The sequence below is a fragment of the Corticium candelabrum genome, chromosome 2, assembly GCF_963422355.1.
Source record: "Corticium candelabrum chromosome 2, ooCorCand1.1, whole genome shotgun sequence".
Taxonomy (NCBI): domain Eukaryota; kingdom Metazoa; phylum Porifera; class Homoscleromorpha; order Homosclerophorida; family Plakinidae; genus Corticium; species Corticium candelabrum.
The window spans coordinates 4,894,658-4,919,057 of NC_085086.1; the positions used below are offsets into that span (position 1 = coordinate 4,894,658).

General features: G+C 40.5%; 1 protein-coding gene across 1 annotated transcript; it reads right to left on the bottom strand.

Moving 5' to 3' along the window:
* Positions 1–5,887: 5,887 nt before the first annotated feature.
* On the bottom strand, positions 5,888–12,077 carry LOC134176337 (sushi, von Willebrand factor type A, EGF and pentraxin domain-containing protein 1-like). Its single transcript, XM_062643007.1, has 13 exons — positions 12,071–12,077; positions 11,788–11,982; positions 11,557–11,730; positions 10,732–10,923; positions 10,469–10,663; positions 10,231–10,413; positions 9,988–10,170; positions 9,205–9,309; positions 8,846–9,139; positions 7,727–8,783; positions 7,609–7,669; positions 6,231–6,275; positions 5,888–6,166 (listed from the first exon to the last, which is right to left on the bottom strand). Exons 1-10 carry the CDS (start codon positions 12,075–12,077, stop codon positions 8,005–8,007), a joined length of 2,307 nt encoding a protein of 768 aa, XP_062498991.1. The 3' UTR covers positions 5,888–6,166; positions 6,231–6,275; positions 7,609–7,669; positions 7,727–8,004.
* Between the last annotated feature and the right edge of the window lie 12,323 nt (positions 12,078–24,400).

Consider the following 24,400-nt stretch of genomic DNA (forward strand, 5'->3'; position numbering starts at 1 on the left):
TAAAAGATACTGTTGTTTAACTGATATAGATAAAGAATTCATGTCCTTATACTGCCACAGCATGAATGCAAATTTGGATGAAACAGTGGAATACATATATAGATGAACTATAGTTCTCGCAGAATATGTCCTGTAGTGTCTTGATGCTGTTATCGCTGATGTATGGTTTAAAAACTCTTTCTCTGTACAATCTCCAACCGTTTCTTACACACAAACTACTCAAAACACCTGTCATGACGTCGTTCTCAATACCATTTTTACTTCCGGTTTAGAGATAGAACGGACCTTTACCACCTGACCCCAAACGAAAATTTAAATTCTTTGCAAAATCTGTCCAAAACGGTCGGAGGACCTCAAACTATGCATATGGACAGACTAGCAAAAAGTTACACACACACACACACACACACACACACACACACACACACACACACACACACACACACACACACACACACACACACACACACACACACACACACACACACACACACACACACACACACACAACACAAACACACAACATTGCGTGAATACCCTAAATTTACAAATGCAGTGGAGAGTATTCGCTTTCAATATTTTATGAGATTTCAACTCCATTAACTTAAGTAAGAAAGTATTTTATGGAGAAGAATAATACCAACGGCTGATGTGTTAATCATATTTGATAAACTAAATTTTATTCACACGTTGAAAAGCTTGCAATATTTTAATCAACGATGCAATTCGTTGCCAACAAACACCTTGATATACTACTTGTTGAAGGGAATTAAGAAGTGCCCATGACTTCATACTATTCAATGGATGTTATCAGCATCCGAATTCTCTGTTACTGTTAAGACCACAGATATTAGCAATAATGCTGCTTCTTTTTTCTGTTAGCAAACTGTTGATTCTGCTACATAAAAGTTTCGTGGCACTTCAAGTTGCCATATTCTTTCGGACTTCCCATTGATCTTGATCACTAATTTTTACATGACTTCTTCTGAAAGTCGGGACATCGGCAAGTTCCACGTTGAGTTGGCTGGTTGACAGCAAGTGAAGCAAAATTTCCAGACTTTATCTTGCGTGCTATGGCATTGATGGCACGGCAGACGTTTTCAACTTTAGCTTTGTATGATACTTGTCCATTCTTTTCTTGTGCTGAAGAAGGTATTTGGACTAAAACAACTACAATACAAGTAGAAATTAATTCTGTTAATTGAAGAAAGTCAACCGTAATTTGTTGTTACCAGCATTTCGTTTCTTATTAGCATCTTGACGCGTTTGATTAGAATCACAGCTGCAAGCTAACATATAAACCAGATATTATTAATTTATTTTAATGATTTTTGTATATAGATTGTAATAATTTTACTTTGGAAAACAACTGACTAGATTCATAGGTCAGCTAAAATTTTATCGATGGCTTATGTTTAGCACATTAATTAAGCTACGAGCGTAAAAGAAGGACACCACAAGGAGTGGTGGACTGCTTCGCGAGAAGCTCACTTTTAACGGGCTGTATTGACTTCCGGTCTGTCTGTCGGTATGTTCGTACCTTTGTTTGTAACTATCTATCTATGTTTGTTTGTAAGCGTGTGTCACGCTCGGGGAGTTTGTCGAGCCAATCAGCAATCGTTTTGGGACGCGAAACGTAGGTGACGTAATACTAGTAAATGAAGCTGTGTTTACACCGTCGCTTCACAGCTACGAGCGTATAGATTTGCATCTAGGTGCTTGTTGTGTGTGTGTGTGTGTGTGTGTGTGTGTGTGTGTGTGTGTGTGTGTGTGTGTGTGTGTGTGTGTGTGTGTGTGTGGTGTGTGTGTGTGTGTGTGTGTGTGTGTGTGTCACGTTTGTATTTATTGTGAATATTAATGTAAATTTTATTAATTTTGTAAATGTCTATTTATTTACATTATCATTATTAATTCATTAGCTTGTTGCTAGAATGTATAATTCTTTAAAAACACAAGGATGCGTCGACGTGATTAAAGATAATTAACTAAATATTATCAATGTCTCACACTACACTTCGAATTCAGCACAAGTGACAGAAGTGACGTTGTGTGTGTGTGGGCGTGCGTGTGTGTGTGTGTGTGCGTGTGAGTGTGTTTGCTTGTTGTGTGCATGAGTGTGTGTGTGCGTGTGTGTGTGTGTGTTTGCTTGTTGTGTGCATGTGTGTGTGTGTATGTGTGTGTGTGTGTGTGTGTGTGTGTGTGTGTGTGTGTGTGTGTATGTGTGTGTGTGTGTGTGTGTGTGTGTGTGTGTGTGTGTGTGTGTGTGTGTGTGTGTATGTGTGTGTGTGTGTGTGTGTGTGTGTGTGTGTGTATGTGTGTGTGTGTCCTTCGTGTGTGTGTGTGTGTGTATTTATTGTAAATATCAATGTATATTTATTAAATTTTGTTAAATTATTGTGATTATTATTAATTAATCATATTAATTATTAGCTTAATTGATGCTAGAATGTAAACGGTAATTCTTTGAAAACACCTGGATTTATCAATGTGATTAAAGATAATTAACTAAATACCATCAATGTCCCACACTACTTCGAATTCACGCAGCTACGCAACTCTTGCACTGCGCGAGCTTGTTATCCACGTTATGTCTCAATTCTGCATGTATAGCGCTCTTGTATCACTGGAAGATAATAAATTAATTAACTACTGAGATGGACTATCAAATTATCATACTTTTATTGAATCGTCGCCATCTTTCTTTCCGCTATTTCGTTGTAGCTAGAGATCGGTGTACGTCTTCTAGCTGCATAGAATATACTGTGAAGCGACATCAGATACATCTAGCGACAGGATCCATAAGATATTAATTAGGCAGCGTCAACGTTTCCTATGAATCTTTCTTGCAAGCCGACGTCGATCGTTTATCATCAGTCCTACTTAGAATATATTGCTCTCTTGAAGATCGCGGATGACATTTTGGTGGTGCCTATGCAACGGTGCCTAGCTAGATGCATGGTCCCATGGGACCTTCACTTGGCTTCTTGTAGAACGATAAATTCGTTTGTTTTGCGATTCTTTTATAAAAAGTAACAAACGCGAACAACTATTTCCTGATCTTTACTCTGCACTTCTCGGTTTGACGACATTTTGACCGTAAAATGGAGGTTTGCGACATCTCGGCTTTTCTGTCATTATGCGCGGGATTGTTACGTCAGCCATTGTTGATGTGCCAAAGGTCTGCTGATTGGCTCTAGAATATAGAAATATATTCTAATGCGGTAACTATTTGCTGCAACGTGCTTGGTATAGACGAGAAGTGTGTAAGTGGTACCGCAAACTGATTGTTAAATTTTCTGGTCTCAAATTGTTGACTGGTGTTTTTAGACAACTAAAATGAATGTAAGTGTTGTGTTGTTTACTATAGCCAAGCAATTATTAAAATTATTTTAACTGAGTTAACAGTCACTCACGTATGCAATTCGACGGGATGTTGCTCCACAGTCCGCTGGCAAACACTTCGCTTTTCTAATACCATTGATGTAATAACCTTTGCGACAGGAAAATGTAATTGTTGAATTTTATGTAGTATTTCCAATAAAGTTCCCGTTGGTTGCAACCCTAATTCTTCCACTATCAATAGCTAAAAATTTAAGTCAATATATTTATAAGACGTACACAATCAAATACACCTACAACGACAAGATTGTGCGTGCTGTACCTGACCACTGCCTGCTTGATAAACATACTCTAGTTTTCTTTGTCTCATCAGATAACTTGTAACCGCTGTCACATTCGTAGGTTACAATAACGTTCACTTCCTTTCCATCATTGTCACCAAAGATCAATTTTTCATTCTTGACATTCGGAGGAGGTTCATCATAAGCTGAATATGAAATATAAACAGATTAACCAAAATAGTTACATATGACAACAATTTGGTACAAATTAGATGCACTTGAAGATTCCTTTTCTAATTTCTAATTCAACAAATGCCTTCTGATTCTCAAAGTAGGTGTAAGTGCTGACGATTTTCTTTTGTGTTTCTATTTGGAATGATATAAATAAACTTTAGCTACACTAAAATTTTGATAAAAATGCTGCAAATTCAATTCCTAGTAAAATGCAATTGAATTTTCTACAACGTCTTCAGTAATCACTTCATTAGCATAATTTCCGTTATTCACAGCAGGCGGTAATCCGCGACTCATTGTTAAATACGCAGACATGATAAAACAAATATTTGTTAATTAATTCATAACTATACAATATCCGAATTGCCTTATCATGTCAAATATCCATGATCACATTCTCGAGTTTCGTTTCCATTAAGATGGTAGCCTTTGTCGCAAGTATATGCTACCTTTATTATTTCTCCAAAGTCATCAGCAGACGCCAAAGCATTGCCGTTCTTTCGATTGTCATATTTATTACAACCAGCTACTAAGATAATACGAAACCGTAGCATAAATTTATAGTCTCACAATTTGCCAAAAAGATAAATAAAACTACAAAGCCACCATACAGGCAATTTTTCTCAATAAACAGTTGTACTAAAAGTTTTATTTAAAATTGTTACCTTTGCATGTTGGGAATGGTTGGCTCCAGTTTCCACTGCTCTCGCATGTTATTGGTTCAGAGGATGTGGACACAAACCCTTGATTGCATTCCACTGTCAAAGATCCACCCACCGAGTCATTCGTGATGCTGTTTTTGCCATTTGCAGGAGAATCAGGAGTAATGCAGTGAACACCTGTTATGCAAACATCCCTTCACATACTAAGACTGGTTTACACGCAAGCTGAGCGTCAGTCCAGCGTATTGCCAACGTTGAATGTCAGAGTCCTACTCTAAACGTGTTCACGAGACTGTAAGTTTTGGCCAGCGTCAAGATGTTGGATTAAACTAGAGATTCAACGTAAAATAAACCGGAAATAATGCGGTTTGTAGCTACCAGTCGGCTGAAGCACTTTTACGTGTCCCAGTTGTCTAATATGGACGACGAAGACCTCAACAAGAAGATGCAGAAAATCTTTGTAAGGAGGCATACAGTAGAAAGTTTTCGCGCTCACACTTACCTTCATGTAAATCAATAGGTTTCAAAGTTTGCGTAAGTTACTGTAAACCAACCCTTAGTAAGCATAAAAGCGATCGGAAGCAAAAGGTAACTTAAACAATTACGTATACAATTGCCGCACTGAATTATTAATAAATAACATTGAGAAGTGATCGCTTACCTGCGTAGACTTCCACTTCACAGACTTCAAGATAATATTTAGTTCGTAATGTCAACCAGACATAGGTCCAGTAGCGTAGCAGATATAAATTGGTGACTGTCCTTCGCTTGCTCGATATGATGATCTGCACTGTCGTCTTACATCGTTCACATCGCTGGAGTTACCAACGCTAACATTTAAGCTGCCGAGACTGCCGTAATAGCGACTTGGTGTACGTATAAAAATGTTGGCGGGTCTCTCAAGTGCAAACGAACAGAAAGAATCAGTTGTCTTTGATAGAGAAAAATACGAAGAAACTAAAGTTTGTTGTTTGTCCTGTAATTATTGTAACCAAAACCAAGTCCTTTTGATTGACCGATCGCTGATTTGCCATCAACAGCATTATCAGCGCTTCCCGTGACATTGTTTATGATCACTATGAGGGGCGTCTGACCACGACGTAATTCCGGTAACATTCAAATTCATAGGACCTTAGTAGATACGAACAAACTGCATGCCATTTAATGCATATCATCCATGTTTATTTTACGTATCACTGTATGCTCGAACTTCGCAAACTTGAAGATACTATGGACTGTTTCGTACTGCGACCCAAATGTAGCGTGCTTGATTCATGCAAACAAACACTGGCGATTGCCCGTGCGTTAAAGCATCGTACACTTTATCGCTACAACGTGTAGCAGAGTCGATGTTGGAGCTGTTGCTGACACTGACCGTAAGTCCATTCTGTTGCCTTTGTCTCTTCAAAACGTCTCTCAGATGTAGTCTTAAGTACGAAATCTTCTCCTCTTGTGTCATTTTTCTTTTAAAGTACATCAATGGGCCAAAAACTGTAATTGCACATTTTATGTAATCTCGAGGCAACGAACCGCTACTTCCCTCCCTGTTATCTCCATCAAACGCATTGGACGCTTCATCCTGTTCATTTCCATGAATGAATTTATTTGGAGAAAGCGTAGCTGATGCAGCATGTAGAAATATTTCATTTCCTGCAAATGTCAATCAAAACCACTACAAACGTGTCCAAATGTACGTTCAATTTTTCTCAATTACCTTCAGAACGTTTAAGAAAAAATGAACTCGCCGTACTCAGACATACTAAAAGAAACAAGTTCCACTTCATTCTTTAGCAAATCATTGCAAAAGATTTTGAAAGCAAAATTGTATGTCTACGTAGGTGATCACAGTACACACAGACGCAGACAGACACTTGCACGCTCACGCATACGCAAACACGATTACGTAGCACACTCCTACATTCACACAAAACACAAACGCACACACAGGCACACACACACAAATAAACACACACACAAATAAACACTCACACACAAACATACACACACACACAAAAACACACAAACACACACACACACACACACACACACACACACACACACACACACACACACACACACACACACACACACACACACACACACACACACACACACTGCCCTACAAACCAGAAAGTAATTTTTGCAGTCAGTGTTTGCAGAATTCTCACCTATAGCTATTAGCAAGGCTAAGTTAAACCGCGGTCCACTGATTAAAATCAAATGGAGAGCCATACGCCTAAATCGTGCGTGTTCGAAACGGCACATCTACTGTCAGTCAGCTAGGGCACCAAAGACGCAATGCACATACAAGTACGCAAGCATAAAGTACACACTGACTACATGAAAATCAGCTCATGCCCGTGCTTGAATGCAGGTATCTACTTTAGATAAAAAGGGCCGTTGCAAATACACTCAGGAATTATTACACACACACACACACACACACACACACACACACACACACACACACACACACACACACACACACACACACACACACACACACACACACACACACACACACACACACACACACACACACACACGCACACGCACACGCACACGCACACGCACACGCACACACACACACACACACACACGCACACACACACGCACACGCACACGCACACGCACACGCGCACACACACACACACACACACACACACACACACACACACACACACACACACACACACACACACACACACACACACACAATCCAGACACCACTCTACAGGACCGATGTGGTTACATAACTGATCAAAGCCTAGATATACAGAACGAGTAGTAGCCACTCACCTAGGAAAACCTAGATGATTCTTAATACCCAAATGTACAGCAATATGATTAGTTACTTGTTATACTCTGCTAGCATAAGTCTGTATAATAAAAGTGTACTGAAATCAAACTGATAGATTAATTTAAATGTGTGAAAGATTATTTTAAACAGTAATAGACGAAATAATAAACATACCTCTATTTATAGCTCTACATACCTACGACTTGCCACAAAATTAGCCTCAAAGAATTTTCTTCCTATGGATGTGTGTATGTGTAACACAATTTTTTTACAAATCGCACACGTTCCATACCTAACAATTGTGACTAATAACTTAACTGAAACTCGAAGAGTCTTGACACGTTTGCATCCCTCTATTTCGAGATACAGAACTATGGCAAGAAAACTCGATCAATGAAAGTGATACTTACTGATTATAGGCGCGTTCTTCGTGCATGGGTATGATCTTCGAACGGGCAAACCATCTTAGCGAACGCCAGTATCATCCAGGTGTTGAGAGTCGACTGTTCTCCGCGTCATTGAAAAAGGGAACAAAAAATTTGCACTATATGTTCTACATGATATCGCAAACAAATGAGGTCAGAGTACTAAACAAACAGTTATGCCAAAATGTCATTTTCTGAATGTAATCTACTATACGGACTGACACTGGTTGCAATTGAAAGTGCAACTGCACAGCAACAAAGCGCTAAGAGTTCATGCCACACATCTGCTTTATCCAATTCACATGAGTCAAGACTTTAGTGTAAACTCCTAAACCTTTCGCCTGGCCACATCCTTTTCCCCAGCTCACTATTCCTGCCAACACAAAACGATGTCCGTACTCTTTGTTTTTAATCACCAGCGGACCACCACTGTCTCCTTCGCATGCGCCGTTGTAATCAGTTGCACACATCATACTGTTCGTTATTGGATAATCTGGATGCCTTTTGGAACAAATATTTCGAGAAGCTAGTCGCACGTCGCCTTTACGCAAGCATGTTGATCTACTAAGTGAAGAATTTACTCTTCCCCACCCAGTGACGATGCCTTCCATTCCAGCTCGAAGGTAAGATCCGTCTCTCTTCTCATTAGGCAAACAAACAGGGAAGACACTGTTGCAGTGACACGAAACCGCTTTTGGTAGTCTAATAATGGCAATGTCATTGTCTAGCGTACTCCTGCTAAAATTGGGATGAATAAATGTCGACTTGGGCCTAAAACATTGTGGATTTCCTTCAACATCGACTTCAGAGCAGTTTCCACATTGACGGCCAACACATACGCTGACGTTTTTAGTAAACACCCCTCCAAGATGAAGGCAATGAGCAGCCGTTACAATGCAATTGTCTGATACAAGAACGCCTCCACAATGTTGGCCATGAGAAGCAGTACAAAGCATCGCTTGCCATGGAAATTTTCCGGCATGAGTTACATCTCCTCTTGCCACAAACGGCTTTCTTGCACAACTCCGTCCACAATCAGATGCTGCATTAGAGGTAAAATTTGATAATAAAAGGTTAAGAAATACGGTCATGTATGAATCTTACAACAGCTAGAGTTTTGCTGACATCCAAACATATCTTCAGTCACCTTCAGATTTCCATATCTTCTAAACACAGTCTTACCGTTGTTGAAAACGCATACGTATTCACCTGCGTCACTTTTCGATACATTGTCTATGTAAAGTAACATTCCATTCTTGCCTACTCCAATTCGACTATTAGAAATATTGACTGGCACAGTGTTGTGGTACCACACAACGCGTTGAAATGGCATGTTGCAATTGCCTTTGCAATTTAGAAACGTGGCTTCGTTTCTAATGGCAACTCTATTCGTCAGATCTAATTATTATTAATTATATCAAATATCAGCATTGAGAAAACAGAAATTATTACGCAGCATTTACCTTCTTTGCAGCAATGTCTCCCGTCGCCAATGTATCCTGGTTTGCAAACACAGTGCTCGTTTTGAATGCAATCTGCTTCTTCATGACAGTCAGAGCAACCACTATCTAAAGAGAAGGAAACAGTAAGTTCTAAATATAAACCGGTCGACAGCTGCTCATATGTCTAATAACAATAACTTATATTAAATGCGATCAGACAATGTCATACAGGTTATAAGTCAAACTAGTATTTACAGGTCAACCTTGTTGCTGTGTTGTCGGCATGCCATTGTGGTCCCACTGGAAAAAATTTGTACGCATGTTTTGTACGCAGTTTAATCGCTAAAATATCCTTGCTTGTACACTGGCATAAAATACCAGTGACGTAGCCATAAAAGGGCCAATGATAGGCACTGATCCTCCAACATATAGAGAGTTACACACTTAATGGTTGGCCTAACCCATTACCCTACTGTCAATAAAAATTTTAAGTTTTTATAGCTTCTTGTTTGCCAACTGGCATTAACCTCAATTATTAGCCAATATAGATATCGTCCATGATATTAATTGTCCTTTAGACTATGTAGCCCTACGCCACTGATGATGTTATGCATGGGAGCTGTGTAGTGTAAGCCTGATGGTGTGACTGTTCTCGTTTTTAATAACTTCATGAATGCGTTCACCGAGGCAGCAATTCTGGCAAATATATGCAATTCAAATCTCAAACGTAAAACATCATTCAACCCTGTCACCTAAAATTGTTAATACTGCTGATAGTGTAGTGACAACATGCTTGGTACTCACGTTGACAAATCGGTTCTTCTCCGTCCCATTGTCCTGAAGCACCACATTTTCTAACTTCAGAACCCTTTATCTGGTACCCCGTGTTACAAATATAAGTGACTTCTCTACCGTATTCATCTGCTTTCGTTCGTCCTTGTATTACAAAGCCATTTCTAGGATTTTCTAAACGACCACACGTTTTTTCTAAAGAATGACAATTTATCTTACTCACGCGAACGACAAAACAGTCACCACATTACTAACTGGCACACTCCAGTGATTGGTTCGTCCACGTTTCGTCGAATTGGCAACGTCTCTGGAAGTGACCTTTCACTGCTTTATAGCCAGACGAACAACTGTATGTCGAAATGTTCATGTAATGATTTCCGCTGTAGTTCAAATATGCGTTTAATCTTCTATTTTGAACCAATGGTGGACACGTTATCTCTACACATGCACAAGATTAAGAATAAAAGACGGTTAACAAAGCTAACGTTAATACTTTTGCATATTGTAAGAGACTTGCTCCATTTTGCAACATTTTGGGCGACGTTACACGTCGCAAGTTTTTCCCGATCAAGAGAATCAGGAAACTTGTAGCCGTAGTTGCATTCACACGTTCTTGTGCCGTCCATATAACTGTGCGTAAATTTACAAAAGCCGTTTTCAACATCAATAGATTTTCCGCAATCTCCCCCTAAAAAATTGATCTCGATTGCAGATACCAATTATAAGACAATGAAGGTCTGCTATTTGCACTCTTACGTGTGCACTTGGGTGCCATTCCTGACCACGTGAGCGGTCCAGTACATGTCCTAACGTTAGAGTTAGCGTACACGAATCCCTTAGAGCATTTGTATTCCACACGAGTGCCTACGTCCAACTGGTTGTCATTTTCACTATGCTTTAAAACGACGATAACACCATTATCGAGAATAGACGGCTTCCTGCAGAATGCTGTAAAATACAAGCAAATAAACTTATCACTCTGTCAGAGATTGTGCATTCCATGCTTTAGTTACTCAAGTAATGTAAGATTCAAAATGCATAGACATGTGCCAGTTTTGGTATTAATTAACCATTATTCAACTATGTCCTTATGTACTTCGATTATTTTTGGGATTTGCATTTGGTTTCCATAAATTATTGATAACACGAATTTCAAAAATTTGCCAGAAGTAGTAAACTTTTAGTAGTGCACATAAAACCGTTCATTCCTATATCACGATTGCCTAGTAGTAACTCCCAACTAACTCTACTGCATTTGTAGAATAGTATTCTGAGAGAATAATTACACAAATTACATCAGTCCCTTGCTTTAATGCAAGGGAGGATTCAGCGGGAATTCGGGTGGTTTCATAAAACCAAATTCACAAGACAAGTTCAAGTCTCCTATAACTGTACATATACAACTAACAATTCGATACGTTCTTGCATGGATGTAAATTTATACAATTCAACTGTATTTTAATTTTCAATAATTAGGTTTTACGTAAATAAATACAGATACTAGATGTTATAGTCATTTGTCGGAAAACCCACAATTTAAAAATCCTGGATCTGCCCTTGCAATGCATCATGTTTACTTACGGATGCAGTTTGGTGCCTTGTTGTCCCACTTTCTTGTATGGAGACATTTGGCTTTCGTAGCACCGTCAATGTAATAACCTTTGTTGCAACCAAAATTGATAGTAGACTCGTACGTGGTGGGGTGTCCAGTATAGTAGCCGTTCCCCGAAACAGTGGGTGCTCCACAGTTGACACCTACAATAAATGTTGCAAAGAAGTATTGTTTTGACAACACTTTTGTAAAATACTTACGAGAACATTTTGGTGCCTTTCCAGACCATTGTCTGGTTCCTTTGCATCTCCTTGTTGCTGTGGTTTTCCCGCTTTTATCAGATAACTCAAAGCCTTGCTTACAATGATACGTCACTGTACTTCCAACGTCGTGCTTTCCATTATTGTCACTGAATTTAAGGTATCCATTTGTGAGTTGAGGAGGCTCACAAAACGCTAAATGAAAAATTAGGACATTAGCCAATCATCAAGTCTAACGCTACATAGCAACAAGAAAACATTAAGACTATCAAGTTCAGGTTACTGCTCATAAAGACTTTACAGAGTATCTATCAAAGTCTTGTAACCGTCCTTTAAAGTTCAGACACTAGATGTTATATGGTCATTTCGTAAACCAAGAGAACCCCAATTTAAAATTGCTGCATCTGCCCTTGAAATGTATCGTGTTTACTTACGGATGCATTTTGGTGCCTTCTTGTCCCACGATTTTGTATGAAGACAATTGGCATTTGTAGCACCGTTAAGGTAATAACCGTGGTTGCAACCAAATTTGATAGTAGACTGGTACGTGGTCTTTGCAGTATAGTAGCCGTTCTCCGGAACTGTAGGTGCTCCGCAGTTGACACCTAGAATAAATGTTGCTAAGAAGTATTGTTCTCACAATACTTTTGTAAAATACTTACGAGAACATTTTGGTGCCGTTTCTGACCACTTTCTGTTTTCTTGACATCTTCTTGTTTTCCATTTGTCTTCAGATACCTCAAAACCTTGATTACAATGGTACGTCACTGTACTGTCAATGTCATACTCTCCATTACTGTCACTAAATTCAAGATATCCATTCGTGAGTTGAGGAGGCTGAGGAGGCTCACAAAACGCTAAATGAAAAATTAGAACATTAGCCAATCATCAAGTCCAATGTTACATAGCAACAAGAAAATGTTAAAGCTATTAAGTTCAGGCTACTGCATGCTCATAAAAATTTTACAGATTATCTATCTAAAGTCTGGTAAATGTCTTCAAAAGTACAGATACTAGATGTTATATGGTCATTTCGTAATAACCCCAATTTAAAATTGCTGCATCTGCCCTTGAAATGTATAATGTTTACTTACGAATGCATTTTGGTGCCTTCTTGTCCCACGCTTTTGTATGAAGACAATTGGCATTTGTAGCACCGTTAAGGTAATAACCGTGGTTGCAACCAAATTCGATAGTAGACTGGTACGTGGTGTTTCCAGTATAGTAGCCGTTCTCCGAAACTGTAGGTGCTCTGCAGTTGACACCTAGAATAAACGTTGCTAAGGAGTGTTGTTCTGACAACACTTTTGTAAAATACTTACGAGAACATGTTGGTGCCTTTCCTAACCACATTCTGTTTTCTTGGCATCTTCTTGTTGCCCGTTTGTCATCAAATAACTCAAACCCTTGATCACAATGGTACGTCACTGTACTGTCAACGTCAGGCTTTCCATTATTGTCACTAAATTCAAGGTATCCATTCGTGAGTTGAGGAGGCTCACAAAACGCTAAATGAACATATGCATAGGATTAGCCACTCATCAAGGCCATGCAGTCCTATACGTTAGATTGGCAAAAAGAAAAATTTAAAATTATCAAGTTAAGATTACTCTTCCTTGATATACTCATAATATTTTACTTATTTCCTTTCTCTTTTGCCCGTGAGGTAACTCATAAATAAGCATTATTACATAGGTCACGGACTCACTGTACTGTAACATGGTTCATGATGTCCCTTGTTATCATATTGAACAGATTTCCGTTATTAATGTTTAAAGACGTTCACAAAAGGCTAGCAACAGATATTCTAATGTGATAACAATTAGTGTGCATCAATGTGCTTGGTATATAGCTAGAGCTTCCGTAAAATCATCCATGGTACTGTAGACTGACTGCTATATATGTTCTGATCTTAAACTGTTGACTATTGTTATTAGTCTTACGTTAACATCACAATCATTTGTTACACAATTCAATGGACAAACTCTTATGTGAAATTTATGATTCAATAAGTGCCTTCTGTTGCTCCAAGTAGGTGTATTCACTGCAGAACTTCTTGTGTTTTTGTATGTAGCCTAACTTTAGACCAAAATTTTGATAAAGTTGCTGCAAATGTTGAAAGTCAATTTGAATTTCCTATCAGGTCTTCAGAAATCACTTAATTAGCCGTTCAAGTCTTAATTACGTGTTCACCAGTCACATCAAGTAGTAAATTAGTAAAGTAATAAAAATGACTCTCTTTTGTCATGTCAATTGAGCTCGAGATATATTTTATTTATATATTTATATATTTATATACGTAAGTCAGCACTTGTGATATAGATTTACGGCAAAACAGAAAGACAAATCGACAAAACGACGATGCCAGATGAATGCAATTTTGACTCCGTAACATATGCGCTAAAATTGAAGCAAGGGACCCTTTTCGAGAGGTCGACTTAATCGTAATTTCTTGGCGAGAAGAGTAAAACGACTCTCGATTTTGCTCCCTTACGCGACTAAAGAGCAAATGAGACTGATACGTGACAAACGGGATGGAAAGGAAAAGCTAAAAGAAGAGAAAAGTCTGTTTTTTGAGTTTCCGCGCGTTACTTTGACAGAAATTATTGTGACGCAACCATTATCACGTGACTACGCGACCATTGTTACGCGACTAATCTTAGTAAACGAGTGAGACAATTGAAGCGTGAACGAAGAATTGAAGACAACTACAGCATTTTGCGTTCAATTAGCCGATTATCCGAATTGGGCATTCAGTGATCCGATTCGGGCATTCAATTATCCGACTCAGGTATTCAATTATCCGATGTTCTGTCTTAGAAGTACTAAAGTTATAGAAATAATTGTTTCAGTTTGATACGTAAAGTCAAAACCGCGCACATTTCTTTCATGACGTCTTTCTATGATGCTCACTCACGTTTCAGCTGAACAATAAATGATTGATTCAAGAAAGGTGAGAAGGCGAAGTAGTGAAATTCGAGCTCTTGATTAGCTAAAAACCTGCTAAGACGCATGATGGACTGTTGCATGGTATCACACTGGACGCGCGGTTTACAGAGTATACAGATTACACCACGATTAACGGAACATGGCGTTGTTGTAGGCTTCCTAGATATGTAGATTTAGTTCGCTCACAACAGCTTAGCTAGATCTCCGCGGAAACGTGGGACACCAAGATTAGTGCAAAGGAAATTATAGTAAAACACACACTAAAAATTCACGCTAAAGTCAAGATTAATTACAAATTATTACGTCTAGACAGCTGATGAATGATGATATTTGAGCAGCTGCCCATCCGCAGACTATGTAAGTTATTCAGTTTCCATGATATTGCACAACAGCCGTAAGCAACGGATAATTGAACGCCTGAATGGGATAATTGAACACCAAATACTATAGAAAAGCCAACTGAAAGTCAGTTTTCTGAGTTCCCGCGTTTGTTTGACAGAAACTATTGCTACGTAACGCAACCATTGTTACACGAATAGGTAAAGACAGAACACCATCGCTCGCCAAACACAATGCTAACCGAGCATTTACTACTTTCCTACTTTACTACATCCGCTTTCTACTTCTACCATTTAGTGGCACCCCGCGACGTATGCCGCCTACTTAGCACCTTCGTACATATTGTGTAACAACAACACCTAGCAATCTATTCATTGCTATTCTCTGGTACACCATCATTTTTACGGACTCTAGAGCCTGTACCGATCTGATTGGTCTGTGCCATCAGCTCCAGACGAATCCAACTAAAGACCCGCAGGCGCGTGTAATTTTTCAAACAATTGTGGTCACTCCTATCCTTCATAGGCTACACCAACAAATCCAAGTCAACAGCTCTATCATCGACGAGATGCCGTTGCGTAGCAGCTTCTCCCGAATAAAACATGAAATTCCTAGCCAATCGTAGTTGAAGGTGACGGGAACTGCCTATTTAGATCCTTTCCTATGCTGTTCAAAGAACCTGACTATCTTGAATTGGGACAAATAAACACTATTATGCAGATGTTTGCAAACAGTGGGCGTAGGAAGTGGCAAAACAAACAGCTTTTCCCCAGCAAGCTGCCTGAGTGTCTTTCTATCAAAAGAACTAGACCAAGGTGTACGTCCAGAAGCTCATACGTCTCCTAGTGCTACTAAGAAAGGTTGTTCAGACAGAAGTTTCTGCATGTGAAATCTAGGTGTTGAATGAAGCCACGGCGTTTCAGAGATTAACACAGCTAGCCATAGGAAACTACGTGGGGTGTAGGGTTTTCCCTGAGAGTCACCGGATGTCCTGTTCTCAGCAAATCAGTAGTGGCACTAAGTCATACAGAGAATTTAAAAAACGCTCAAAGAATGCTCATGTCTTATTGATGGATAGCCAGGATGTGGATGTGATGACAAACCACATAATCACGTTATTAACATTACAAAACCACACAACCACATTTTGTTTGGTTGTAGCTATACAATTAGTGGAAAGTTTCTATAAAATATGAATACTCATACTATTACATAAAAAGAACTCCAAGTACCACACTGTAGATTGAGGTGTTTACTTCATCCAACATTACTGCAAATTCCTAGTTAGGTCTTAATTTAATGTCAAACATGATAATCTGGGAAAGGGTCTCAACAGTGATATTAATTACTTGTTTACTTCTGGAATCTGACTTAGAAACTAGTGAAAGTTTGGCGACCAACCGTTCCTCTAGGTGGCCAAACTGGCGACCAGATTCAAACACATTTTTCGAACCCTGATACTAGCAATTTTTTCTCAATAAATAACCACTAGCACTAAAGATTTAATAAACTTTTTACCTTTGCACGTTGGAAACGGTTGACTCCAATTTCCACTGCTCTCACATGTAATCCGTTCAGATGATGTGGGTTTAAACCCTTGATCGCATTCTACTGATAAAGACCCACCCACGGAGTCATTTGTGATGCTGTATTTGCCGTTGGCAGGAGCCTCAGGAGTAATGCAGTGAACATCTGCCATACAAACATCCGTTCAAATATTAGTAGGTATATAAGCGAGCGGTAACTAAAACGACCTATTCATTGTCGCACTGACTAGATAACATTGACAAGTGATCCCTTACCTGCGTAAACTTCCACTTCACAGACCTCAAGATAATGCTTTGCTCTTAGAGTCAACCAGACGTAACTTCCAGTAGCGTAGCAGATAAAAATTGGTGATTGTCCTCGGCTTGCTCGATATGACGACCCACACTGTGGTCGGACATGATTCACATCGCTGGAGTTGCCAACGCTAACAGCTAGGCCGTCGAGTCTGCTGTAATCAGATTTTGCTGGGTCTCTCAAGTGCAAACGAATAGAAAGAATCATTTGGTTTTGATGAAGGGAAAGGTAGAGAAACTGAACTTTGTCGTTTCTTCTGTAATTATTGACAGCACAGAACCTAAAACCAAGTCCTGTTGATTGACCAATCGCTGATTGGCCATCTACAGCATTAGCAGCGCTTCCCGTCATACCACCAAAAGTGTAAGGGCCGTCTGACAACGACGCAATTCCAGGAGCATTCAAATTCATCGAACCTTAGTAGATACAAACAAACTACATGCCATTTAGTGCATATCATCTATGTTCTACTGTACGTACCAGTGTATGCTCGAACTTCGCAAACTTGAAGATGCCATAGACTGTTTCGTAATACGACCCAAATGTAGCGTGCTTGATTCATGCAAACAAACACTGGCGATTGCCCGTGCGTAGAAGCATCGTACGCTCTATCGCTACATCGTGTAGCAGAATCGATGTTGGAGCTGTTGCTGACACTGACCGTAAGTCCATTCTGTTGCCTTCGTCTCTTCAAACCGTCTCTCAGATGTAGTTTTACGTATGAAATGTTCTCCTCGTGTGTCATTTCTATTTTTAAGTACTTCAATGGGTTTCTTCGGGACTGGATGTCAAAAGCTGTAATTGCACATTTCATATATCCGTCAAACGTCCCACCGCTACTTCCCTCTCTGCTGTCTCCGTCAATCGCATTGGACGCGCTAGCCCATTCGACGACATGTGTTTGAGGATTTCGACTACTGAAAGCATTTGGAGAAAGCGTAGCTGAAGCAGCATGTAGAAATATTTCATTTCCTGCAAATGTCAATCAAAAACACTACAAGCCTCTTCAACTTTACTGTAAATTTTTCTCAGTTACCTTCAGAACGTTGGAAAAGAAATGTACTTGTCGTAGACAGACATATGAAAAGAAACAAATTCCACTTCATGCTTCAGCAAATCACTGCAAAAGATGTTAGAGCCAAAAATTATATGTTTAGGTGATCAACCGTGCACAAACACCTACACGTGGACGCCTACGCAAACACGCCTACGTATTACGCCCACACTCACGCAAACACAAACACAGGCTCAGGCAAGGCAAAGCGAAAACGCGCACTCACTCACTCACGCACGCACGCACGCACGACGAAAGCACGCACGACGCACGCACGGACGCACGCACAAACACAGCCTCATAAACCAAAAATTAATTTTTGCAGTCAGTGTTCGCAGTGTTCTCACCTACAGCTAACAGCCAGCCTTCGATCGTCACACCGCGGTCCACTGATTCAAATCAACCGTCAATTGGGCGGGTTCGGGACGCTAGAACTACTGCTAAGCCGCTGGGGTAGCAAAAGCTCAACGCACACGTAAACAAGCCTGAAGTAAACACAGACTACATGAAAGTCAACTTACGCTCGCACATGAATGCAGATATCTACGATAAATAAAGTGCTGTTCCGAGCACACTCACGAATGGACACGACAGGACACGACAAGACACGACACGACACGACACGACACGACACGACACGACACGACACGACACGACACGACACGACACGACACGACACGACACGCACGCACGCACGCAAGCACACACACACACACACACACACACACACACACACACACACACACACACACACACACACACACACACACACACACACACAGAAACTCAAAAACACAAAAAACAGACACACACGCACACACACACACACACACACACACACACACACACACACACACACAAACACACGAACACACACACAACACACACACACACACACACACACACACACACACACACACACACACACACACACACACACACACACACACACACACACACACACACACACACACACACACACACACACACACACCATTCTACAGGAATACTTACCTGATCAATGCATACAGAACGAGTGCAAGCAAGTCACTTAGGGAAAACGTAGATCCTTCCAAACCGACGCCTGGTTTCTTTCTCGTCACACTGCTACTCCGATAATGCCCAGCTGGTTGCAGTGCTACAGCTCAAGTGATCAGCTGATCACGGTAACCCCGCCTATCAATCCGCCCATACTAATTACATCTCATGAGCACTGGATTGCGACGTGCTGATTTGTTGGAAACCCTACGCTCTGAGCTTTTCTCTGTCTCTTTGTTGATAGGACAGATGTGCCCTTTCTGAAATTCTGATCAGGTAGGCATCTCTCTAGTAGCCAACGCAACTCTAGATTCAATGGTGTCACGCGTAGGCGCGGATGTGGTTAAGCCCGGCCCGTTGTTTACGTGCTGGGCAAAGGTCAACCTCATACACGGTAGCAGAATTCCAAAATCAATGCCACTGTCGTCTAGCGTGTGCATGGCTACAGTTTCCTAGAAGTAGTGTAAAGTATGGTTTGATATTTGTGTCAAATCTAATAGACAAGGAGATGAGACAATAAGATGAAATGAGGCGATGATACAATGAAATGAGGCGATGAGATTGTAATATCCTATACTCTAGTACCCAAACGCTCGGGAACGCCCACTTCCGTCTGTCCACATGTCTGTCTGTCTGCAACGCGCTGATCGTCGCGAAACGCGGTGGGCCCGTCGAGATCGCAAGTCTGAGGCGGTCAAGGCGATTGAGCCGGAGTTTGTTTGCTCAATCAAATAACGACTATACGGATATGACGTGCGCTCGCCAGCCACTGTACGCCATCCTCTACTTCCCAGAGTGCAATATGCGTCGGCTCACCGGGCCGCTTTTGCGTGCGTGCGTGCGTCCGTGTGTCACGGATGGTGCGTCTTCTTTGCAGAAATGGCGTACATCGATAGATTGCTACCGCCCACATCGCCACCGCCCATATGGCGGTTATACGTAGTAGTGAGATTGTAATATAAGATTGCAATATGAGACTGCATCAACGTGAAATTACCGCATGCAGCTACTTTTGGGGACACTGCATGCGAAAGCGATTATATAATTATATTTTATCTATTACAGAGAGTATAGTTTTTGAAGATATTTCACTCGTGTTCTTGTGTGATTGCATCAAGGCTGAGTTTTGAGCTCCATACAATGCCTACTGTACAAAGTTTATAAATCTAGTCTTTCGTCACATGGTGGTGGCCTCGGCTTCCCAAACTCGTGTAGCGCCGATTTAAAATCGTTTTCTTCATTCGGATCTAGAAGGCCAAAGCTAGCCGGTTGAAGAGTTAGCACATGCCGTATGGCCAATTCACAGCAAGACTGGGACATAAATTTGCATGATGATGAAAAGCATGCTAGGGCACTGTTGAGCCTGTTTTACCAACGACGGTCAACTTGCAGCTTCTGATTTAAGCTGGTGACGTATGAAAACACGTTAACTCAACATTTGAAAAATTACTTTCAGCTAATAGCAGGTATGAAACATGTTTTTAATAATTGAGGCAACTGAATGCTTACTTGAACTTTTTAGTATATGCTATATAGATATGCATCTTCTATTTTACCTAGATAAAAATCACCTTCGGTTGCTGCTGCAGTTTGTCAGTGGAGTAACAGCAGTTCTTTCGATGGGATTCCACATGCCGGATAGCATCAGTGTTTCAATATCTGTTAACGTTATCTAAACTGCTCGACATGTGCCATGATTTTGCAGCTCCTTAATAACTGCAATATGTATGACGATTTTTCTGACACAGTCAAGACAGTCACTGACCTTCAAACAATGGGTTTTGGCATTGTATAACTAGGACACATTTAAATATTGCACTACTTTCTTTGCAATTTGACTAAGTTTTTGGTAGATGCGTGTTTGGTTCAATGGTTATTGTTTTCCAATACAGTAAGAAATTGAATAACAAAACCCTTTTAGAATTTTGAACTAGTTAAAATAAAAGTCTCAGTTTCCTTTCGATTTTTGATAGTTAACCTATCGTTGTGCTAGACTACACACACCACAAACACCACACGCACACACACACACACACACACACACACACACACACACACACACACACACACACACACACACACAAACACATATATATTGGTTGATTTAAAAGATAATTAGTTGGGTTTGAAAGTTATCTGCTAGGTTCTCAAAATCGCCCCTTTGACGATGAGCTAAAATGTCATCTACACAAATTTATTTGAGTTTCGTGAACATGCACGTGCAACTTGACCTAAAATGATAGACGTACAAACAGTGTCGTTACGCGGTTAATTAGCGTTCAAATATAAATTTAGCCTGCGTGTTCAAGCGACAAGTTCCATCTTGAAACAGCAAGCGACGCAAAATGTCTGGCCTTTATCTTTGGTGCAGCGGTATGGCACATCTTTATAACTAAGTTTGAGCTTTTACGATATTTGTTTCTGTACTAGCTCCTTGCGCTGAAAAAGTAATTTGCAGCAAAAAAAACTATAAAAAAGAGTAGAAATCAATTACCTTATCAAAAGTCAAGTGCATACCTGCGTAGCCTCGAACTTTCAGACCAGAAAGTGTGCGAATCGCGCGATCTCGCGCTTTGCGCGTTCTCTGGTCTGGAGATTCGAGGCTAACACAAGCGTGACGCTTCCTGTTGGCATTTCGACGTGATTGAGTAGAATCGCAGCTGCAAGCTAACGTACAATAATTAAGAAAGACTAGCATTCTCTTATGTATGAATGGTTTCGATTAGATTTATAATTAATTAAATAAAAATCTTTTCTATCTTTAGCAGATAGATAAAAGAAACACTTCACCGAATGCGCACGCCCAGTAGTCGTTAACGTATGGGCTTTGGACCGACCGCTTGCTGCGTTGCGCGGCGCCTTGTGTTGGTCTTGCTTTCCGAGGCCAACTACGAGAGCACACAAGAGACGGGTCTAGACGCTTCAGGCGACTCTAACATTGAAAGAGAACAAGTTACAGTTCATAAGCGACCCGGTCGTTCTTATACGTTGGAGACTTCACATGGATCGTCTCCAGCGACTTGCAATCGCTTGTTCGTTCGCACTATAGTATATTGCAGAATTCGACGTTGTGACGCGTCAGTTTGACTTCGTAGAGGGGCCGGGTTGTATTAGCAGCCGACGACTGTAATGTGAAAACGCTGAAGCTCACTGAGCACAGGGAATGCGACAGAAAACCCATCTAACGCAACATGTGTTATGCATGGGTTTATGTGGATCGATAAAGTAAAACCCATAGAAAACACAACAGGAAACCTTACAAACACAACATGGGTTTTAGTCGACGCATGCGCAGCTGGTTATTGCTGCATGAGACAGACAGAGTAGCTAGAATTCCTAGACATTTGTAGTTTGCACTCGCCTAGTCTAAGCATAACTATTTAATGGAGCTCTGTAGACCGCGTATATGCCTACGCGTATACGAAAACGTGTGTACGTCTAGACGGAAATGCGTCATTTCCAAAACCTGTTGAAAACTGCAAAAACCCTCATGAAACAATCAAAACCCACAGTAGTTGCTAGCAATCATATTACAGTTGCGCGCCATGTATATCGCTTAGTTGGCTGAAACGATGGCAGAAATGCAGGTAATACGTCTCTACGGCCACGCAAGATTGCTTCTGTCTGTGTTCTCCACTGATTCTACATCGTCCTAATCGTGTTCATGCATTGGCAGATAAAATCAAGCAATTGTAATCGATGGATCTGTCCTCACGATTGAGATGTGTATCTCCACCCAAAGATCTCTTCCAAATCTAGGTCTGTGGCTAGCGAATTCGACAAGCCAGCCGCAGCAACAAAGGCTCGTACAAGCAGACCGTTGTAGGTAGGAAAGGAAGATGCCAGGCGACACAATTTGTTTTCTACATAAAGAATCCCTTAAGTGCTGAATTTTAGCTATTTTGCATGTTTTGGCCCAGCAGCGCTGACGGCACGAACTTCCGGATATGAAGCGGGAAAAGCCGTTATTATGCTAATATAAACTGTAAGCTCGCGCACTAGTGTTGTGAGTCTTCGAGGCTACATTATAATATATTTAATTATATTGCGGCTCAGATGTAACCTCTAAAATAATATAAAAATCTCTAACATAGGTACAAAAACCGATATCGAGTTGCGAAACCAGCAAGAGGAACATACCGCTCATGGGACGCCCACAAATGGATTCAAAACACCTGTGAGTGTTGTGAAAAGTTTGTGCTCTTATTCGAGGACTCGGAACAACGTCGCAACATCATAAAGTGCCTTCGACTTCGGCAGCCATGCCGCCCAGCTCCTCGAACTTTGTCAGGCTTTTGGGACTTGGGGTTCCCAGGACGTTCCTGAAGTGGATGGAGGTCCAAGGCCACTCACCGTAAGGAAGATTGAGCTTCCAGAAACACCTGAAGAAGAAACGGGTTGGAACTCTGACTAAATATTGAGTATTAGTTCTAGCCAACGTTTAGTAAGTAACAGTTATCAGTACGTATAGATAACTACTTTAAATCTGCTATCAGCAATAGAATAGATGCTGCTGTGCACATAAAGCTGCTATCTTCACAAGAAATGGAGAGATAGCCAGTCTTAGTAAATGAACATCAACATTAAAAGTGAAAAATTTCCAGCTAGACCAAGCTTCATGTATGACAGAATTTATGTACAAGGCACCAGACTTTGCAATAGACTGACAGACAGATAGACATACAGACAGATAGACAGTCAGACACACAGACATGCATACAAACAAGCATACTAACAGACACACAGACATGCCTAAAAACAAGCAAACAAACAGCTATAAGTTGCTAATTGTCAGCAATCCACTGTTTGTAATCATCACTCCATCTTCCCTGAGCGACGCAAACTACACTGTTTATGTGAACCTCATCAATTCTATTGGACTCTTTCTTGTAATGCTTTGGACATCAACTTTCTGCATAGAAATTAACACGCACAGGCTTGCTCCTGTCTGTAGGATCATTGCCCACCACTCTACCATACCATAGTTCATTTTGTTCACCCATTATCAACAAAATGTCATTGACCACCACATAAACTGGTACCGCAACTGCTGTTGAGTCAGTCACAGGAAATGGTCGCATGAAATCAAGCAATAAGAAATACTTGCCAGCAAGCTGCTGTCTCACTACCGGCATCAGAATTGCTTTTCGCAGCAGTTTCTCTGCCAAAATATGTACTCTTGACCGATTTAGCAACACAGTAATGCAGCCAGTGGCTTGGTGCATGCTAACTTGTCGATGCAAATTACTTTCTACAACTACTGTGTACGCTTCTTCAACACGCACAGACAATAATCTGCGAATTTCGATGACAGACTCTCTCTCACCACAAATTCATGATATAACTGCAGCATCTCCTGATTGAAATGTCAAATTAAAAGAAAGGTACAAT

Bases quoted from the DNA above. Each gene is read 5' to 3' on its own strand.
- LOC134176337 (XM_062643007.1), bottom strand. The intron at 11,731-11,787 runs GTAAGTATTTTA...CATTTATTGTAG, and splicing joins AAAGGCACCAAAATGTTCTC to GTGTCAACTGTGGAGCACCC. The intron at 10,664-10,731 runs GTAAGAGTGCAA...TCAATTTTTTAG, and splicing joins AATGGCACCCAAGTGCACAC to GGGGAGATTGCGGAAAATCT.